General features: G+C 43.9%; 1 protein-coding gene and 1 long non-coding RNA gene across 9 annotated transcripts in view; one reads left to right on the forward strand and one right to left on the reverse strand.

The window, feature by feature from the left end:
• Positions 1-5,021: 5,021 nt before the first annotated feature.
• Positions 5,022-15,643, reverse strand: LOC138829183 (uncharacterized). Its single transcript, XR_011372503.1, has 3 exons — positions 15,481-15,643; positions 6,423-6,521; positions 5,022-5,645 (listed from the first exon to the last, which is right to left on the reverse strand). It is a non-coding gene; the product is annotated as an uncharacterized lncRNA (long non-coding RNA).
• Positions 15,644-15,676: 33 nt separating this feature from the next.
• Birc6 (baculoviral IAP repeat containing 6) overlaps positions 15,677-20,581 on the forward strand; it is a 212,273-nt gene continuing 207,368 nt past the window's right edge. For 4 of the 8 annotated variants that reach the window (XM_070025335.1, XM_070025339.1, XM_070025336.1 and 1 more), the window contains exon 1: positions 15,880-16,184. In XM_070025335.1, the coding sequence (XP_069881436.1) occupies positions 15,938-16,184 (247 nt within the window). In that variant the 5' untranslated portion in view covers positions 15,880-15,937. Of the gene's footprint in view, positions 16,185-20,581 lie in introns of all 8 variants that reach the window. The other 4 variants (XM_070025332.1, XM_070025333.1, XM_070025334.1 and 1 more) reach the window with 3 other exon arrangements.

Genomic DNA, 20,581 nt, shown 5'->3' on the forward strand with positions numbered 1-20,581 from the left:
ACACAGTGAGTCCACAGAGTTGTACTACAGACTACTAAAGTTGTTACTCTGTGTGCATGTGTGTATGCTCATAGGTATAAGTACATCTGTCTTCCAAGTCTGTTCACCTATTGTGTAGTTCTATTTTTGCTTAGTTATTTTTGGTGCCAGTCTTGAGCCTTGAACTCAGGGCCTTGGCATCAGACTCTGAGCTTTTTTTTTTTCTCAAGGCTAGCACCTTATCACTTGAACCACACAGCTTCACTACCAGCTTTTTTTTTGTAGTTAATTGGAGATCTGAATCACATAGGCTTTCCTGCTAGGACTGCCTTCAGACCTCAATCCTCAGATCTCAGCCTCCTGAGTATGTAAGATTATTGGCTGGCTTTTTTTTCCTACTTTTAGATGTTTCTCATTTTATAGGTTTAATCACAGCACAGTAAAAATAAACATATATAAGTAACATCCAGATCTTTACTTCTAAATTCCATTTTCCCTTAAAAGAAAAAACATGAACTGAGTCTAGCTCAGTGGTTCCTTCAATGAAATGATCTGAGATTTCTTAGAGAAATGATTGATGGGGCTGGGAATGTGGCTCAGAGGTAGAGCGCTTACCTAACATGCATTGAAGCCCTGGGTTCAATTCTCAGTACCACATAAGCAGAAAAAGGCAGAAGTGGTTCTGTGGTTCAAGTGGTAGAGTGCTAGCCTTGAGCAAAAGAAGCTCAGGGACAGTACCCAGGTCCTAAATTCAAGCCCCATGACTGGCCAAAAATAAAATAAGATTGATTTCAGGATTGGGGCAGGAAAAATACAAGAGCCTAAAACGTTTGCTATCACAGCAAAAGTCTCAGTATTTGTTCTCATTGGCCAAATCCAGACAACAACAAAATAAAAAATAAAAACAAACTGTTGTAACACAGAGAGTAAAGAATAAGGCTGTGCTGGGTGCTGGTGGCTCACACCTGTAATTCAGGAGGCTGAGATCTGAGGATCTTGATTCAAAGCTAGGCCAGGCAGGAAAGTCTGTGAGACTCTTATCTCCAACCAGAAAACCGGAAGTGGTACTGTGGCTCTAGTAGTAGAGTGCTAGCCTTGAGCTGAAGAGCTGAAGGACAGTGCTCAGGCCCAGAGTTCAAGCCCCATGATGAGCAAAAAAAAGAAAGAAAGAAAGAGAGAGAGAGAAAGAGGAAGAAAAAAGAAAAAGAAAGAAAGAAAGAAAAGAAAAGAAAGAAGAGAAATTGAAGAACAGGGCTTAGTGGTAGAGTGCTTGCCTAGCATGCATGAAGCCTTGAGTTCAATTCCTCAATACCACATAAACAGAAAAAGCCAGAAGTGGTGCTATGGCTCAAGTGGTAGAGTGCTAGCCTTGAGCAAAAAGTAGCTCAGGATAGTGCCCAGTCCTTGAGTTCAAGCCTCAGGATTAGCAAAAAAAAAAAAAAAGAAAGAAAGCAAAAGAAACTGAAGAATGGATGGAAAGGTAGATAAATAGAGCAAGGACATGGAAGGAGAGATAGAGTAGCAAAACTAAAATGAAACAATTGGTTAATCTTGGCAAAAGGTATGCAGAACTGTATTCTTGAAAATTCTGTCAAATGAGGCCAAGTAGAACAAATTAAAATGTATATATACACATATATACTTATATATATACTTTTTCACATATATACTTTTTATATACTTATATATATATATTTATCTATACCTATATATACACATCTATATGTTTATCTATACATTTGTGTGTGTGTGTGCTTAGAAAGATGCCTGGTACATAATAAGAAGCACGTGTGTGTTTGCTGTCATGGTAATAGAGGGGAGCCTGGATTAGGTGTGGTTACTGGAAGGTGAGAGCCAAGAATATGAAGGTAGGTGCATTTTTCTAACATCACAAATATCATGACAGTTTAATTCCTAATGTTGCCTGATTTATTTTCTCTCTTTACTTTGAAAGAATCTAAAAGCAGATGATCTTAAAGTGGAAAGTAAAAAAAAAAAAAGCTTTTTATTTGAAAAGAATGGGAGGATTTTGTAGGCAGATCATAATCATACCATCTGGTTAACTTAAGTGAAATCCTAAGAGCTTAGATTTCATATTTTTACCAGCCATGTATGGCTTAAGATAAGCTTCCCTAAGCTAAAAATATAAAGTGTATTTGTTGTGCTATTCATAAGTTAGTTGAAAATGCTACTCAATGGCACTGCTTTAAGATTCCATTTCTCTTCTCTGAGAAACAGAATCCATTGTGCCATGTTTTCTCAAGTTCAAATGTTCAATAGTGCCAGGTGCTGGTGGTTCATGCATGTAATCCTAGCTATTCAGGAGGCTAAGATCTGAAGATCGTGGTTCAAAGTGAACCCAGGCAGAAAGGTCCATGAGACTCTTATCTCCAACTAATCACAGAAAAAGCCAGAGTGGTGTGGCTCAAGTGGTAAAGTGCTAGCCTTAAACAAAAGGAGCCCAGGGATAGCACCCAGCCCCAGGACCAGCAAAAAAGAAAAAACTTCAGGGCTGGGAAGGTGGCTCAGTGGTAGAGTGCTTGCCTCACATGCCTGAGGCCCTGGGTTCGATTCCTCAGCACCACATAAGCAGAAAAAGCCAGAAGTAGCGCTGTGGCTCTAGTGGTAGAGCGCTATCCTTGAGCTGAAGAGCTGAGGGAGACAGCGCCCAGGCCCAGAGTTCAAGCCCCATGACCAGCAAAAATAAAAAAAAAAAATTCAACAGCTTATAAGACAAATTCATCACATAAAAAATAGGCAAGATTGGCACCATAGTATTATCTTTGAAATTAAACTTTAGATCTTTAAAAGTATGACTGTACTCAAATAACTTTTTTTGGCAGGTCCTGGAGTTTGAACTCAAGGCTCATGCTCTACCACTTGAGCCACAGCATCACTTCTGACTTTTTCTGAGTAGTTCATTGTTGATAAGAGTCTCACAGATGGGGCTGGGATGGTGGCTCAGTGGTAGAGTGCCTGTCTTGCATGCATGAGGCCCTGGGTTCAATTCCTTAGCACCACATAAGCAGAAAAAGCCAGAAATGGCGCTATGGCTCAAGAGCGCTAGCCTTGAGCTGAAGAGCTGAGGGACAGTGCCCAGGCCCAGAGTTCAGGACCCAGGACCAGAAAAAAAAAAAAAAAGAGTCTCACAGATATTCCTGCCTTGGCTGGCTTCAAACCACCATCCTCAGATCTCAGCCTCCAGAGTAGCTAAGATTACAGGTGTGAGCCACTGGCCTGCAGCAAATGACTTATCAGGGACAGTTTTGCCCTTAGGATACATTTCACCATGGTTAAAGAGGTGCTGGATGTTATTGGCATCTAATGGTAGAAACCAAAAAAGCTAACTAGCCTACAGAGGAGACAGGTACTCTCCTACTCAGGGGTTCAGCACTTGCCCAGCATGTGTGATGCCCTAGATTCAGCCTACATCACAACAAACCAAAAAACATCCTATGATACATTACATAACCTCCCCACAACAAATAATTATCTAGCCTAAAATGCCAAAAGTGGAGAAATCCTGCACATAAACATATTTAAAAATTCTTATTTAATGTCAGTGCGGGGGGGGGGGGGGGGAAGGATTGTGGGGGGGGAGGGGGGAGGATTGTGAGGGGGGGAGGGGGGAGGCTGGGAAAGGATGTGAAGGGTAAACAAAGGAGGAGGCTGCAATGCTTCGTAAGAAATGTATGCATTATCCTGCCCATGTAATTGTAACCCCTCTGTACAGTATGTTCACAAATAAAATTTTAAAAAAATTCTTATTTGAACAGTTAAAGCACTGCTAGGGATAGAATAATAATACTTATAGTCCTGTCTTTATACAGAATGTTACCAGCTAGCTTAGTGCCTGATACATAATATACTACAAAAGAAGGGCATAGAAATGTTTTTACATAAAATATAGATGATCTAGGTTACAGGAAGGTGGATACAAATATTTGGAAGAGAACAATTGTGTGTGGCTTTTAGTATAATTAAAGAATTTTTTTAAGCTGGTGCTGGTGGCTCACGCCTGTAATCCTAGCTACTCAGGAGGTTGAGTTCTAGGATCGTGGTTCAAAGCCAGCTCCGGGCAGGAAAGTCCGTGAGACTCTGATCTCCAAAAAACCACCAGAAAACTGGAAGTGGCGCTGTGGCTCACGCGGTAGAGCACTCACCTTGAACTGAAGAGCTGAGGGACAGCGCCCAAGCCCAGAGTTGAAGCCCCACAACCGACAAAAAAAAAAGATTTTTTTTTTTTAGCCAGGCACCATTGGCTCTTGCCTGTAATCTTAGCTACTTAGGAGCCTGAGATCTGAAGGTCATAGTTCGAAGTCTATGAGACTCAGCCCCAATTAACCACCAGAAAACTAGAAGTGGCACTGTTCCAGTCCCATGACTGACAGAAAAAAATTTTTAAATTAAAAAAAATTTAAATTTTAAAAAATTAAAAAAATTTTAACATTTTAAAGCCGGGCGCTGGTGGCTCACGCCTATAATCCTAGCTACTCAGGAGGCTGAGATCTGAGGATCGCGGTTCAAAGCCAGCCCGGGCAGGAGAGACCGTGAGACTCCTATCTCCAATAAACCACCAGAAAAGCGGAAGTGGCACTGTAGCTCAAGTGGTAGAGCGCTCGCCTTGAGCTGAAGAGCTGAGGGACAGTGCCCAGGCCCAGAGTTCAAGCCCCATGACCGACAAAAAAAAAAAAAAATTAACATTAAATTTTTTTTTTAATTTAACATTTTAAAAATTTAAAAAAAAATTAAATTAATGTAATAAATATGTTTAGCCAGGTGCTGGTGGCTCATACCTATAATCCCTGCTACTCAGGAGGCTAATAGCTGATGACTGTGGTTTGAAGCCAACCTAATCAGGAAAGTCCATGAGACTTATCTCTAACAAATTCCAAAAAAGTTAGAAGTGGTGCTGTGGCTCAAATGGTAGAGTGCTAACCTTGAACAAAAGAAGCCCAGGTACAATGCCCAGGTCCGGCGTTCAAGCCCCAGGACCAGCCAAAAAATAATATATGCATATATATATATATATATATATATATAATAAAATCTGATTCTTTAAAAAGAATGCAAAGCAAGGCACAATGGTACAGGCCAGTAGTCCCAGCACTTGAGGCTGAGGCTGAAGGATCAGGATCTCTAGGCAAGCCTGGGCTACAGAGTGAGACCTTGTCACAAAATAAAAATGAAAGCAAAATAAAACACAAATCAGAATGATAATTCAAAACATGGATAAGCTGGGAAGGTGGCTCAGTGGTAGAGCGCTTGCCTTGCATGCATGAGGCCCTGGGTTCTATTCCTCAGCACCACATAAGCAAAAAGAAAAAAGCCGGAAGTGGCACTGTGGATCAAATGGTAAGAGTGGTAGGCTTGAGCTGAAGAGCTGAGGGACAGTGCCCAGGCCCAGAGTTCAAGCCCAGGACTGGCAAAAATAAGTAAATAAATAAATTTAAAAAAAAAAAAGAATTCAGTCTCTTGAGTGTTCACCTGCTATGCACATCTGTAAGGTTTTTCTATTTGGCTAGACAAGCAGTGGAGCTGGAAAGCACTTCCCATCATTCCGCTTGCTCAGTGCTTGAGAAGTGATGCCACAGGAAGTTTCTTCCTCTACTTCCTGGCTGTTCTGTTCACTGCCCTTGGAGATCAGCCTGGAAGGTCCTGGGGTCCTGTTGAATGGTAAAGACAAAAACTACTGCAAGATTCTTTTTACTATTTATTTTTTTTTGCACTAAGCTTCTTTGGCTCAAGCTTAGCACTCTACCACTTGAGCCACAGCACCCTTTCTGGCTTTTTCTGTTTATGTGGTACTGAGGAATTGAACCCAGGGCTTCATGCATGCCAGGCAAGCACTCTACCGCTAAGCCACATTCCCAGCCCATTTATTTCATTTCTTTCAAGAAAAGGAACTGTCCAGAAAATTTCCCTCAATCTATAGCAAAACTGCAGGACATCTTTAACCAGATCCTAAGATTGGTTTGAAAAGCATGTTTAATAGAGTTATATGCATTGACTACTCCCTATGTCTAGAAATCTCTGGAGTGAGAAACAAGCAATAATTGCTTAGAGAATGTAGTGATAAAAAGAAACAAATTAGTCATTTTGTCAAATTCCTGTTTATTTGTTTTTATTTGAATGTGATGGTTTTTGATCATGTACTATAGTCTAAAGTATACCATACCTAGGAGCAGTTTCCTCCTTCCATTAATTAGAGATTAGTCGCAAGGACTTTCCTGCCTTAGCTAGCTTTAAGTCTCCATTCATAAATCTCAGGCTCTTGAGCTGAGCCACCACTATAAGCTACTGCACCCTGCCTGACTCCCCATTTTTAATAATAATAATAATATCTTTAGAGAAAGTCTTTACGACCTAAGAGACTTCAACTCTTGTTACTTCACTCAGCTTTCTAGCAGCTCATGTCTCCAGTGTGTAAGTGAATACCTTACCTTCTTTTCCTTCTCTCCTCTTCTACCCAACTGGTTAACTTCATTTTGCTTTCTGTCTTTATTTTATGACATCAGGGTAAACGACTATTCCACTTTGTCCTGTAAATAAATGTTCACTGTTTTGTCTATATGATTCTAAACTTTGACCAGTAATAAACAGCATTTCTTTATTATCACTGTGCAAAATTTACTCCATATAAACAGAGAAGTTACCCAGGTGCCATTTCCTCCTTCATGGTCCAAGAGGCATTATTTCTTTGTATATTCTTTAAAGTGCATCACTTGGGGCTGGGAATGTGGATTAGTGGTAGAGTGCCTGCCTAGCATGCATGAAGCCCTGGATTAGACTCCCCAGTACCACAGAAATAGCCAGAAGTGGCTCAAGTGGTAGAGTGCTAGTCTTAAGCAAAAGAAGCTCAGGAACAGTGCCCAGGCCCTGAGTTCAAGTCCCCGGACTGGCAAAAATAAATAAATAATAAAGTGCATCGTTCGCTCAAAGCCAGATGGTAATTTGCTTCATCTCTGGACCTTTGATTAGTTTTGAGCTTTTGGGGTTTTCCTACAAATTATTGCCCTTTTCCCCCACTGAACAGAAGAAATACATGCTTCCATAATCTGTTTTATGCACAGCATGAAATGCATTTTCTTCCCATTTCTGAATACATATTCCTTGGAGACTACTGACTCATATGCTATGGACAGATTGCTTTCTACTCTGCTGTATGTTGGCATTGTTCTTCACTGCTTGCAGTACTTCTTGAATGCTTTGGCTTCTTCTTTTTTGATCTTATTGGGTTGAAGTAGGGTCAACACAACAGCTAAATAATGGGCCCAGACCTGGGATTCTCTATGTAGCATAAATTGGCCTCAAACTTACCATCCTGCCTTAGCCTCCAGAGTGCTAGAATTACAGATGTGAACCACCATGCCTTGCCATCTTTCTTGGTTTTTTTTTTTTTCCCCCAGAGTATATACATATGCTTTCACAGGGATTTGTTTAATAATTTACAACAGTCTTTGATTGTCCTCTTGAAAAAAAAGAGGAGGTAAAATCTGAACTTCTTCTACTTTAAATGTTCTTTTGTAAAAGTATTGTCCAGTTTTCCCCTACATCTCTTGCAAGAGAAGCTTAGTACTCCTCATTAAAAGGCAGGCAATTTACAGATTCTGTAACTTAGAATAACCATTGGTTTTCTAAATGGCAGAATAATAATCAAGTAATATAAAAAGAAATATGTAAGCCAGGCGCTGGTGGCTCATGCCTGTAGTCCTAGCTACTCAGGAGGCTGAGATCTGAGGATTGCCATTTAAAGCCAGCTCAGGCAGGAAAGTCCATGAGACTCTAGATATCCCCAATAAACCACTAGAAAACCAGAAGTGATGCTGTGGCTCAAGTGGTAGAGTGCTAGCTTTGAGCTAAAGAACGCAGGGACAGCGCCCAGGCCCAGAGTTCAAGGCCCACAACCAACAAAATAAATAAATAAATAAATAATATGTATGTATTTTGCAGCATAAATTAGGAATGTCTATAGTACCAAAGTTGGGTTTGACTAATTTTGTAAAATTATTTTGAGGTGGGGAGGTGGGGGGAGGATGGGAAGGGGAAACAAAGGAGGAGGCAACAATGCTTGATAAGAAATGTACTCATTGCTGGGCGCTGGTGGCTCATGCCTGTAATCCTAGCTACTCAGGAGGCTGAGATCTGAGGATCGCGGTTCAAAGCCAGCCCAGGCAGGAAAGACTGTGAGACTCCTATCTCCAATAAACCACCAGAAAACTGGAAGTGGCTCTGTAGCTCAAATGGTAGAGCGCTCGCCTTGAGCTGAAGAGCTGAGGGACAGTGCCCAGGCACAGAGTTCAAGCCTCACGACCGACAAAAAAAAAAAAAAAAAAAAAAAGAAATGTACTCATTATCTTGCTCATGTAATTGTAACCCCTCTGTACAGTATTTTCACAATAAAAAAATAAAAATTAAAAAATTATTTTGATATTTTCTAATAACATAGCTTAACTAAATAAAAGGGTATGTTCCCAATAATTATATTTATATAAATAATTATATTTATTATTAAATTATAAATTATATTTATATAAATAATTATATTTATCTTTTTTTTTGCCAACCCTGGGGCTTGAACTCAGCATCTAGGCACTGTCCCTGAGCTTCCTTTGCTCAAGGCTAGCACTCTGTCACTTGAGGCACAGTGCTACTTCCAGCTTTTTCTGTTTATGTGGTATTGAGGAATTGAACCCAGGGCTTCATGCATGAGAGGCAAGCACTCTACCACTATGCCATATTCCCAGCCCTAATTGGATTTTTTTTTCTTATGGTGTGGATAAGTGGGGGTTGCACACAGGCCCTCAGACTCTTGCTTACCTTTTTCCCAAAGCCAGCGCTCTTACCTCTTTAGCCATACCTCCTATAATTATATTTTTTAAAGACTGAAATTAGATCATAAATTTTGTTTATTTTTAAATTTTGGTTTTTGGTCGTGGTGCTTGAACTCTGGGCCTGAGCGCTGTTCCCCAGCTCTTCAGCTCAAGGCTAGCATTCTACCACTTGAGCCACAGTGCCACTTCCAGTTTTCTGGTGGTTAACTGGAGATAAGAGTCTCACAGACTTTTCTGCCTGGGCTGGCTTTGAACTGAGATCCTCAGATATCAGCCTTCTGTAGCTAGGATTATAGGCATGAGCCACTGGCATCCAGCAATTTTTTTCTTTTTAAACTAACAGACATGAAGTAAACTTTCATGTAACCTAAATGACGTTTTGAAAATGCTGTTTCTTAGAATGTTGCTTGTTCTTTTAGCTGCAGCTTAGAGTAAGATTAACCTGGGAGCCTGAGACTAAAGGCAGGTAAAGGTAGAGGCTTTGGCAAGTGATCTATAGGGAGAAAGTGGCTCAGTGGTAGAGTGCTTGCCTAGCATGCATGAATCTCTGGGTTTGATTCCTCAGTACCACATACACTGGAATGGCACTGTGGCTGAAGTGGTAGAGTGCTAGCCTTGAGCAAAATAAGCTTAGAAACAGCACTCAGGTACTGAGTTCAACAAGCCCTAGGACTGGCCAAAAGAAAAAAAAAAGTGACTCATAGGGAGAGAGTGAGGGAAGGAGTGATAATGTCCAAAAGGAAATGTACTCATTACCTGACTTACTATGTAACTGTCACCCCTTTGTATATCACCTTTATAATAATGACCAAAAAATAAGAAAAAAGTGATCCATCACTCCAAGAGCATTTTCTCTACCATAATACCTGCTCTTGTGAAGCAGATCAAGACTGAGAGGTCTGTCTGTCCCTAGCACATGATATATAGGACAAAAAGTCCTGCCAGCAGTGGGAAACTAGAATCTAAAATCAAAGGTTAGATAATGATAGTTTGCACTGGTGGAAAATGAAGGTTTGCGGAATAAATGCAATGTCAATTGCCTCACTGCAAACAAATAATAAAGGGGAAAATAATCTAATCAGCAAAGCCAAGACAGGCTTAAGGGCACAGGTGATAATTCAAAATATTTACTGGAAGGACAATCAGAATTGAGGTTACCTAAGAGGATGAAATGAGGGGCTGGGGTCCCCTTCCGGGCTGGGCATTACATTTTGGTGGACTAGTGCTGTCCAGAAGGGTAGACATTCCAGCTATTTTTTCGTTTTGTGGGGATAGGAATGAAACTCGGGCTCATACTTTCTACACAAGTGCTTCACAGATGAGTTATACTCCTGGGCCTTATGTCAGTTTTCTTACAGGTGCCAGTCCAGGGCCTGGGCACTGTCCCTGAGCTGCTTTTGCTCAAGGCGAGCACTCTATCATTTGATCCAGAGCTCCACTTTCATTTTTTTTGGGGGGGTGGGACTTTCCCACCCAGGCTGGCTTAGAACCATGATCCTCAGATCTTAGCCTCCTAAGTAGATAGGATTATGGGGGTAAGCAAACACCACCAGCCTTATTTCAATTTTTTTTTTTTTCAGTCATGGGGCCTGAACTCTGGGCCTGGGCGCTGTCCCTCAGCTCTTCAGCTCAAGGCAAGTGCTCTACCACTTGAGCTATAGTAGCCCAGCCCTGGTGGCTCACACCTACAATCCTAGCTACTCAGAAGGCTGAGATCTGAGGATCGAGGTTCAAAGCCATCCAGGGCAGGAAAGTCCGTGAAATTCTTATCTCCAATAAACCTCCAGAAAACTGGAAGTGGCATTGTGGCTCAAGTGGTAGAGTGCTAGCCTTGAGTTGAAGAGCTGAGGAACAGCGCCCAGGCCCAGAGTTCAGGCCCCATGACTGACTGGAAAAAAAACAAACCAAAAAAAAAAAAAAACAACAAACCAAAAAAACCCACTTGAGCACAGCGCTACTTCCGACATTTTCTGCTTATGTGTTGCTGAGGACTCAAACCCAGGGCCTCATGAATGCAAGGCAATCACTCTACCACTGAGCACCTCCCCAGGCCCTTATTTATTTTTTTTTTCTTTTTTGCTGGTCGTGGAGCTTGAACTCTGGGCTTGGCCGCTTCCCTCAGCTCTTCAGCTCAAGGCTAGCGCTCTACCACTTGCACCAAAAGCGCCACTTTTTCTGCTTTTTTTTCTTTCCAGCTTTTTCTGCTTATGTGGTGCTGAGGAATCGAACCCAGGGCCTCATGCATGCAAGGCAAGCACTCTACCACTGAGCCACTTTCCCAGCCCCCTTATTTCATTTTTTTTAAACCACCATTACTGGTGTGTCCATGTTCATTCTCAGAGACTGTAGAGACCAGAATCCCAGAAAAATGTTTATTTAATTAATTTTATTGAGGTAACAGGGATTGGACTCAGAGTCTGGTACATGTAAGATCCTCTACTACTCCAGCCACGCTCTTAGCCCTTTTGTTTGTATTTTGATTTTTAGATGGACTCTTGATAACTATGAGCTGACTTTAGAAATATTCCTGCCTTAACCTCCCAAGTAGCTCAATTATGCATACGTGCCACCATACCCAACCCAGATAATGTTTTGACCATCCTCACAGGAATTTAGTCTCCAAAGTTTTAGGCAAAAATCTTTTCTTTTTTCTTGTACTTAAAAGAAAATGTTACTAAGTGAAATTACTGAACAAATTTAGTGTGGTTAGCTTTAGAAAAGCTATGTACATATGAACATATAAGATGACGTTAAGTGAAATGAACTCCGAGATAGGGACACAACCTGCTTCTGCTTTTATTATTATTTCTTGCTATTGTTTTTAGCATGTCTAAAATGTACTATGTGATTTTTTTGTTTCTTTTGTATGTTCTTCCCCCATGGTATAACCCCTGTTTTCACTGTATTTGAAGTTGGTGTCCTGCATCTTGTATATATTTTTCTAATTTGGGGAGGGGAAGGGAAATAACAAAATGCTGAAACAATGATACAGGTTGACCTATTGTAACAATGACATGTACAAGACACTATGTTGAAATCTAACTTTACAACTTGGCTGGGGGAGGGGGGAGTTAGGGAGGTGAGGAGGGAAGGGATAATAGGGGAAAAACAAAGGAGGAGGTAACAATGCTGGATAGGAAATCTACTCATTACCATTCTCATTAACCCCTCTGTATATTATTTTTACCAAAAAAAAAAAAAAAGTAGAACAAGAAATGAGGGCTGAGAATGTGGCTTAGTGCATGCCTAGCATGCATGAAGCCTTGGGTTCAATTCTTTAGTATCACCTAAGCAGAAAAAGCTAGAAGTGGTGTTGTGGCTTAAGTGGTAGAGTGCTAGCCTTGAGCAAAAGAAGCTCAGGGACAGTGCCCAGGCCCTGAGTTCAAGCCCCAGGACCACCCAAAAGAAAAACAAGACATGAAAGGAAAACTATTTGCCATTATGTCTCTGTATTTTCTCTTCACATTTGTTAAATCACAAATAAAAAGTACATGATGCCGGGTGCCAGTGGCTCACGCCTATACTCCTATTCATAAGTTAGGTAATGAGTGCCACTATTATTATTATTATTATTATTATTATTATTTACTAGTTCTGGGGCTTGAGCTCATGGCCTACACACTGTCCCTGAGCTTTTTTTTTGTCATAGGGCTTGAAATCTGGGCCTGGGCACTGTCCCTGAGCTCTTCAGCTCAAGGCATTATAATGCTCTACCACTCTGAGGCACAGCACCACTTTCAGCTTTTCTGATAGTTAATTAGATATAAGAGTCTCACAGACTTTTTTGCCCAGGCTAGCTTAGAACCCTGGTAGTTAATTAGAGATAAGAGTCTGACAGACTTTTCTGCCTGGGCTGGCTTAGAACCGTGATCCTCAGAGCTCAGCCTCCTGAGTAGCTTGGATTACAGGCATTGAATCACCAGCATCCTGCTGTCCCTGACTTTTTGTGCTCAAGACTCTCTACTACTTGAGCCACAGCTCCATGTTCAGTTTTCTTGGTAGTTCATTGGAGATAAAAGCCTCCATGGACTTTCTTGTCCTGGTTGGCTTTGAACTGTGATCCTCAGATCTCACCCAGTCATAACTTTTGGTTAAACAAATTCTTCCAGATGCATATTAACTTCATGAAGCCTGAATTTTGGCACTGGGTGTAATTTTGGAGCTAACATGTTATTGTTCCCTTGCCAGCATTTCCCTGCTGCAAATGATCACATCCAAATCCCACATGTCTGTGTCCTGTGACAGCCTGTCTCTGGCATCTTTCCAGGATACTAGAATCCTCTGATGTGAAACAAACTGAACCTGGGAGCAGTAGGGAACTCTAATTCCTCTCCAATGATAAAAAATGTGTGGGTTGTTCTCCTGCTTTCTCCTGAGGGTCAATTAAAAAAAATGTACATGGCCAGGGATGTGACTCAGTGTTAGAGTTCTTGCCTACTATGCACAAGACCCTGTGTTCAATACTCAGGACACATAAAACAAACACACACACAAAAACCCAAAAGCCAAGCTCTAGTGGCTCTCAACTAGCAGATTCGGCTTAATTGAAAGGCTCAGATTGGAAAGATCACAGTTTGAAGCCAGCCTGAGCAGAAAAAATACTTGAAACACCTGTGGGGGAAGGAGTTGGGTAGAGTAGCTTGTGTCTGTTTGTGTGTGTGTGTGTGTGTGTGTGTGTGTGTGTGTGTGTGTGTGTGTGTGTGTGTGTGTGTGTGTGTGTGTGTGTGTGTGTGTGTGTGTGTGTGTGTGTGTGTGTGTGTGTGTGTGTGTGTATGGGGGGCTGGGGGGCATGTGGGGCTTGAATTCTGTACCAGGGCACTGTCCCTCTGCTCTTCAGCTCAAGCCTAGCGCTCTACCACTTGAACCACAGCGCCATTTCTGTTTTTCTGGTGGTTAATTGTAGATAAGAGTCTCATGAACTTTCCTTGCTCGAGCTGGCTTTGAATTGCGATCCTCAGATTTCAGCCTACTGGTGCTTGCCGTTATTTATTTAATTTTTAACAACACTAATAGAATTTATTAAACATATTAAAAGTGACACATACAATTTCAGAATTTTCAATGAAAGGCACTTTTCTGTCCGAGGGACAAAGAGGCTCTCCTGAAAGAAAAAGGCCAAGTTTCTTTGTATGACTAATTCTACATAATGTGTCAAACACAGTAAGTCACAGATTCTCTCACAGGAAAGTGTTATGAAACAGATTACACTGTCCCAGGTGTCAGTTGTGGATAGAATTAAGTTATAGGAAGCATGTAATCAACTAAAGCACCATCTTTAGAGTTATGGGGATGAACACAAACTAACTCAAATACTTGCATGCCTTATTTAAAGGTTTTGCTACCTGAACCCTGCTTTGACACTCAAAAAAAAACAAAAAACAAAAAACCGAAACCCAAAAAACACCAAAACCAAAAAAAACCCAAAACCAAACCCCCAAAACTTTGGTCCAATTAAACAGACAAATGTTTTACAGTTATTTCTTTGTACTTATTTTGACTACCAATCCTTTTGTATATATTTTAACCATTAATTACAAAATGTGTATCACACAGTATGTATAAGTTATTAAAAAGGAAGACAAGAGCTGGGAATATGGCTTAGTGGTAGAGTGCTTGCCTAACATGCATGAAGCCCTGGGTTTGATTCCTCAGTACCACATAAACAGAAAAAGCTGGAAGTGGCACTGTGGCTCAAGTGGTAGAGTGCTAGCCTTGAGCAAAAGCAGCTCAGGGACAGTGCCCAGACCGAGTTCAAGCCTCAGGACTGGCAAAAAACAACCCCCCCCATATATATGTGTATATATATAGGTATATATAAATATGTATGTGTATAAAAAGTATGTGAAAAACTGTGCAATTAACTTACAGACATAATAAACAAGATTTTTTTCTCGTTTTTCTTTCATTAGAAACTATTTGGTAGGAATTGAACCTTGTACTGACATATTTTTAATAAAACCTGAGATTTGAACACTTGTGATTATCTGATTATCTTGTGGGTTTTTTTTTTTCTTTCCTTTTTTGCCCGTCATGGGGCTTGAACCCAGAGCCTGGGCACCGTCCCGGAGCTCTTCAGCTCAAGGCGAGCGTTCTACCACTTTCAGCCACAGCACCACTTCTGGTCTTCCGGTGGTTAATTGGAGATGAGTCTCACAGACTCTCTTGCCCAGGCTGGCTTTGAACCGAGATCCTCAGGCCTTCAAAAGGCCTCACTTCAAAACAGTATGGTGATCAGTACATCTTTTCAAGGTTGTGACTACTCAATATGACTGCACTGTGCTCAAACACATCCACAAAGCAGAGGATGTTCACCTTCACTCCGTTTCGTCCTCTTTACTCTTGAGTTCAGGCTCGGGCGTTTCCCCGGGCTTTTGTGCTCAAGGCTAGCGTTCTACCACTCAAACCCCAGCTGCCCTGACTGGCCTCAAACCCCGGTCCTCAGATCTCAGCCCCCTGAGAGGCCCGGATGACAGGTAAGAGCCGCCGACGCCCGGCTAACCCTGACATATTTATTCAACAATCAGGGTGGGAAGTGGGGAGACCTAAGCTAGGGGCGTCGTGGGTCGTTTATTCCCGGGTGGGACTGAGGCCCGGCCGAGGCGGCGAGGCGCGTGCAGGGAACGGTCAGGGCCCCGCCGGAACCGCTGCGAAGGGCCTCAGGGCCTACCAGACAAGTCTCGCGGGTCCGGTCCCCGCCTAGCAGAAACACTCCGAACCTCAGCACCGCCCTTCCCGCCAGGAACGGGGGTTGCTCCGCGGATCTCCCGCGCCAGCCACTCCCAAAGCTCGCAGAAAGAAACTGGGACGTTGAGGACGCGGAGCTGGCCGGACCAGGGGCGCGTGGCAAGCCGGAGGGCTCCCGCGCATGCGCCGCCCGCCGGCCTCCGCCCCCCCCCCCCGCCCCCGCCTCTTTCGCTCCACGTCCCCGCCTCCTCCATCGGCCTCCCGGCGAGTTCGGCCCCGCCGGCCGACGTCCCGCGTGCGTGCGGGCGCCTGACTTCACTTCCGGCTAACGCGCTCCGCTTGCCCCCTGGCCCCGGATGGTGACTGGCGGTGGTGCAGCACCTCCCGGGACTGTCACTGAGGCGCTTTCCAGTGTGATTGTGCTGAGCGCAGGCCGGAAGATGGCGGCTGCGGCTGCGGCGGCCTCCGGCCCGGGCTGCTCCTCGGCGGCGGCGGCGGGAGCGGGGGCGTCCGGGGTCTCCGAGTGGCTGGTGCTGAGGGACGGCTGCATGCGCTGCGACGCCGAGGGGCTGCACAGCCTCTCCTACCACCCGGCGCTCAACGCCATCCTGGCCGTCACCAGCCGCGGGACCATCAAAGTCATCGACGGCACCTCCGGGGCCACCCTACAGGCCTCGGCGCTCAGCGGTGAGTGAGTGCGGGGAGCCGGGCGGGAGCCGGCCGGCCGCGGGCGGAGCCGGGCCGGCGGGATGCGGGCGGTGGAAGCCGCCCAGCCTCCGAGGCTCGGCCCCGGAGGGAAGCGGGAAGCGGGTAGCGGGAGGGCCGGGTTGGGCCGCGCGGGGCCGGGGGCTCGGGCCTGGCCGGGGCCGGAGGCCTGGGACCTGGCCGAGGAGGACTTGGGGACTCGGCGACCGCCGCTGGAGGGAGAGACCGGCCGGTCGGGGAGCGGTGGGAGTTGCCTTTCGGGCCTAGGGCGTCGGGTCCGGCGGGGTGCTCGGGGAGCGGCGGGGAGGCCTCGGGGCTCGGCGCTGGGCTAGGCTGGGTTCCCGCCCGGGGCGCGGAGAAGCGCTGGGGCCCGCGCCTCGCCGGACCGGAGAGAAAGGCTGGAAGGGTTGATCCCGTGGGCGAGGTGGGTGGCTGGAGGCGAGGGGCGGGGAGCCTCGGAACCGACTTCCCCCGTAGAAGGAAGAGCTGGGTCCCGCAGGTGCGCGGACCCCCAGGCGGGCTTCGTGTCCGGGGTGGGGTGTGGGGGGGCCGGCGGCGGTGGGGGTGGCGGTGGCGGTGGGGGTGGGGTGGGCCGGCGATGGGGGCAGGGAAGGAGGTAGGCGGGCCAGCTGCGTGTTCGGTGAAGCCGAAGACTGGAGGACTGTGGCCCTGGGCGAGAAAGGCGAGACCCTGTTTCCTAGCACGGAGCTTCCCTCTTACCGCTCCTTACCCCACTCCCCCGGCGCCGGGATAAATCTGGATCCTATGGCGTGGAATTGAGTGAAACTTCAGGCCCCATCAACTTGTTTTCACTTGAGCGAGCCAGATTGTGGTTTGGAGGTACGGCTGCGTCTCCCCATTGGAGGGAAGGACTTTGAGGTGGTGTACACGTCGGGCCCGGGGTAGGACTTGCAGCATGCACGCGGTGAAGGCTCGCTCGGTGGACCGCTTGGGTGCGTGTGGTAATTGCCCTGGCTAAGTTCTGTTCGGTTTGGCTGAGATGACATTTCATTTGTGGTTAAATGATGAGTGGCTTAATTTAGATGGTTATAGGTTAAGACTGGAAAGTTAGTATATGAGTGAATTCAACTCATACACAAAGATAAAATCATACCACTGCAGTTAGCCAAATGGAAGTAGTTATGTGGTCTACCAATTTGCTGGTATTTTAACAGACCTATGAGGAGACATTTACTGTGTAAGTAATAATGTCTTTATTAGAGTAAATGGCAATTTAGGTATACAAAGATAAAATTAGAGGTGGTAATTTTTGTTAATGTGAGACTTGCAAAACAAGTGGCATATGTTAGGTTACTCCTGAATATACTCCTGGAATACATCTCTAAGTGATGTCTACCGGAAGATTTTGGATAGTGGGCTTGGGATCTCTTCTTTTCTTGTAAATGACAGGAAGGATGTCAGTTCCTGCAACTTGATCTTAGCTTGTCATATATGTGAAAGGGAGGTGCTCATTAGTAATGAAGTCTCTTATTATTTCATTTTATTTTATTGTCGGTCATGGGGCTTGAATTCAGGGACTGGGCGCTGGCTCTGAGTTTTTTTTGCTCAAGGCTAGAACTCTACCACTTTGAGCCACAGCATCACTTCCAATTTTCTGGTAGTTAACTGGAGATGAGTCTCATGGACTTTCCTGCCCTGGCTGGTTTTAAATGGTGATCCTAAGATGTCAGCCTCCTGAGCTGCTATGATTACAGGAGTGAGACACCTGCACCCTGTTGTTCTCTCTCACTCTCTCTTTTTAAAGTTCACTTAAGATATTACAGATCTGAATGAAGATGAATAAAGAATAATTACTATCAACAACAGTGTATCCCAGCATAAGAAACAAATATTACAGAGTTGAATCCTCTCCTCAGTCTCACTAATTGCATTCCTCTAACCCTCTCCCTTCCATATATATCCTTAACTTGATTCTATCATTTTCATACATATCTATACTTTGTGCCATATGTTTATGTTCCTGTTGTTGGTTGTGAGACCTAAACTCTGGGCCTGTGTGCTATCTATCCCTCAGGCTCAGGCTAACGCTCTACCACTCTACCACTTTTAGTCACAGTGCCACTTCTGGGTTTATGTTGGTTAATTGGAGTTAAGAGTTTCATGGACTGTCCTGTCTGGATTGGCTTTGAACTGTGATCCTCAGATCTCAGCCTCTTGAGTAGCTTGGATTACAGGTGTGAGCCACCAGTGCAGGGCTTTTGTTTATATCTTTTATTCCTAGTATTTTCAATTTTTAAAAAAATTCAGAATGTCTACTACGATTTATATAGGAAGTCATATTAACAAAAGTATTCAAGTAGAAAGAGGAATTTTTTTTGTTTTTTAAATTTCTATTTATTTATTTTTTGTTGTGGGCTTGAACTCTGGGCCTGGGTGCTGTTCTTCAGCTCTTCAGCTCAAGGCAAGCACTGTACCACTTGAGCCATAGCACCACCTCCAAGTTTTTAGTGGTTAATTGGAGATAGAGTCTCACGTACTTTCTTGCCCTGGCTGGCTTTGAACTGCGATCCTCAAATCTCAGCCTATGGAGTAGCTGGGATTATAGGCGTGAGCCACCGATGCCCCGCTAGAAAGAATTTTATGGGTGTCTTTTGTGTCTGGAGGCCAAGTTTGAGAACAATGATGCGTGTCAGAGTTTGTTAAAAATAATTGTGCATTTATATACTTGTATATGGAAAAGAAGAAAATACTTATTTTAGTGGTAGATTACTGAAGAGAGAAGGGTTTTAGAGTTAGGCATTGGTGGTTCACTCCTGTAATCCTAGCTACTCAGAAGATTGAGATCTGAGAATCACAGTTCAAAGCCAGCCTGGCTAGGAAAGTCTGTGACTCTTCCAATTAATTACCCCCCCAAAAAAGTGTGATTTAGGTGCATAATAGGAATGTAAAGGTAGATTCATAAAATGTGGCACTGATTTGAGATAAACTAGGGGGTATGTAGGGGTATTGTTAATTAGAAAAGTATGGGATAGGATACAATTGCATATGGTTAGGAGGACTGAGTATGTGATTAAAAACATAGTTTATGGCTAACAAAAGTATTGCAGGAAAACGTTTGAGATTAACCAAAAATAAGTTCTGAAACTTTTATATGTTTATAAACTAAATTTCCTGTTTTTCTGTCTTACTCTTTTACATTTTTATTGGCACCAGTTGGTTTTAACAGGAAATTTCTTTTTTGTGTAGCCCTGGGACTTGAACTTAGGGCCTGTGTATTGTTCCTGAGCTTTTGTGCCACTTGAGCCACAGCTCCACTTCTGGCTTTTTTGGTGGTTGATTTTGGAGATTGGAGGCTCAAGTACTTTTCTGCCCAGGCTGGTTTTGAATTATGATTGTCAGATCTCAGCCTCCTGAGTAGCTCGGATTACAGGCATGAGCCACTGAGCCATGCCTTCTTGTCACTTTTCCTCGTCCCTGAGCTCCCCCTATTCCCAAACCAGTCTCAATAAGCTTCATTTTTCTATTTTCACACATGCATATGAAATATTCCTATTTGTGCTGGTACTGGGGCTTGAACTCAGGGTCCATGTGCTGTCCCTTAACTTTTTTGCTCAAGACTGGCACTCTGACTTGAGCCCCATAGCTCCATTTCTAACTGTTTTTCCTTTGGTGGTTTATTGGCAATAAGATTCTCAGGGAGCTGGGCACCAGTGGCTCATGCCTGTAATCCTTGCTACTCAGGAGGCTGAGATCTGAGGATCATGGTTCAAAGCCAGCCTGGGCAAGGAAAGTCTGTGAGACTATCTCCAATTAACCACTAGAAAATTGGAAGTGGTGCTGTGGCTCAAGTGGTAAAGCACTAGCCTTGAGCAGAAGAGATGAGGGTCAGTGCAGTGCCCAGGTCCAGAGTTCAAGCCTCCCCCGCCTCCTCCGCCTCCCCCCAAAAAATGATTCTCAGGGACTTTCCTGCTCAGGCTAGCTTTGAACCTCAATCCTTAGATCTTGTTGTCCTGAGTAGCTAGGACTACAGGTTTGTGAGCCACCAGTGCCATAGTTAGGATTACAGGAATGAGCCATGGGCACCTGGCTTACTTCTAATGATTAATACATGGTGACAATCTAAGAAGAATATAGGGATAAGGTGCCAGTAGTGATCATGGACCTAACATAACCCCTTCTCATCAGTTCATGGACAGTGAGCTAAGTTTCTTTCTGCATAAAAGAAAGACATCTTTGAGGAGATTAAGAATTTGGTAAGCATACAGAGTGGTGTGCCTTATGGATGTATGGGGTTCAGTTTATAAGGTTATGAGTAACCGATAACTTGTTAGTGTAGATTGGAAATAATGGGAGCAGGACCTTTATATTTATGTATTCAATTGAGTGGTGGGATTTTTTTTTTCTTCTGCCGGTCCTGG

The sequence above is a fragment of the Dipodomys merriami genome, unplaced genomic scaffold (assembly GCF_024711535.1).
Source record: "Dipodomys merriami isolate MVZ:Mamm:240054 unplaced genomic scaffold, mDipMer1.0.p SCAF_17, whole genome shotgun sequence".
Taxonomy (NCBI): Eukaryota; Metazoa; Chordata; class Mammalia; order Rodentia; family Heteromyidae; genus Dipodomys; species Dipodomys merriami.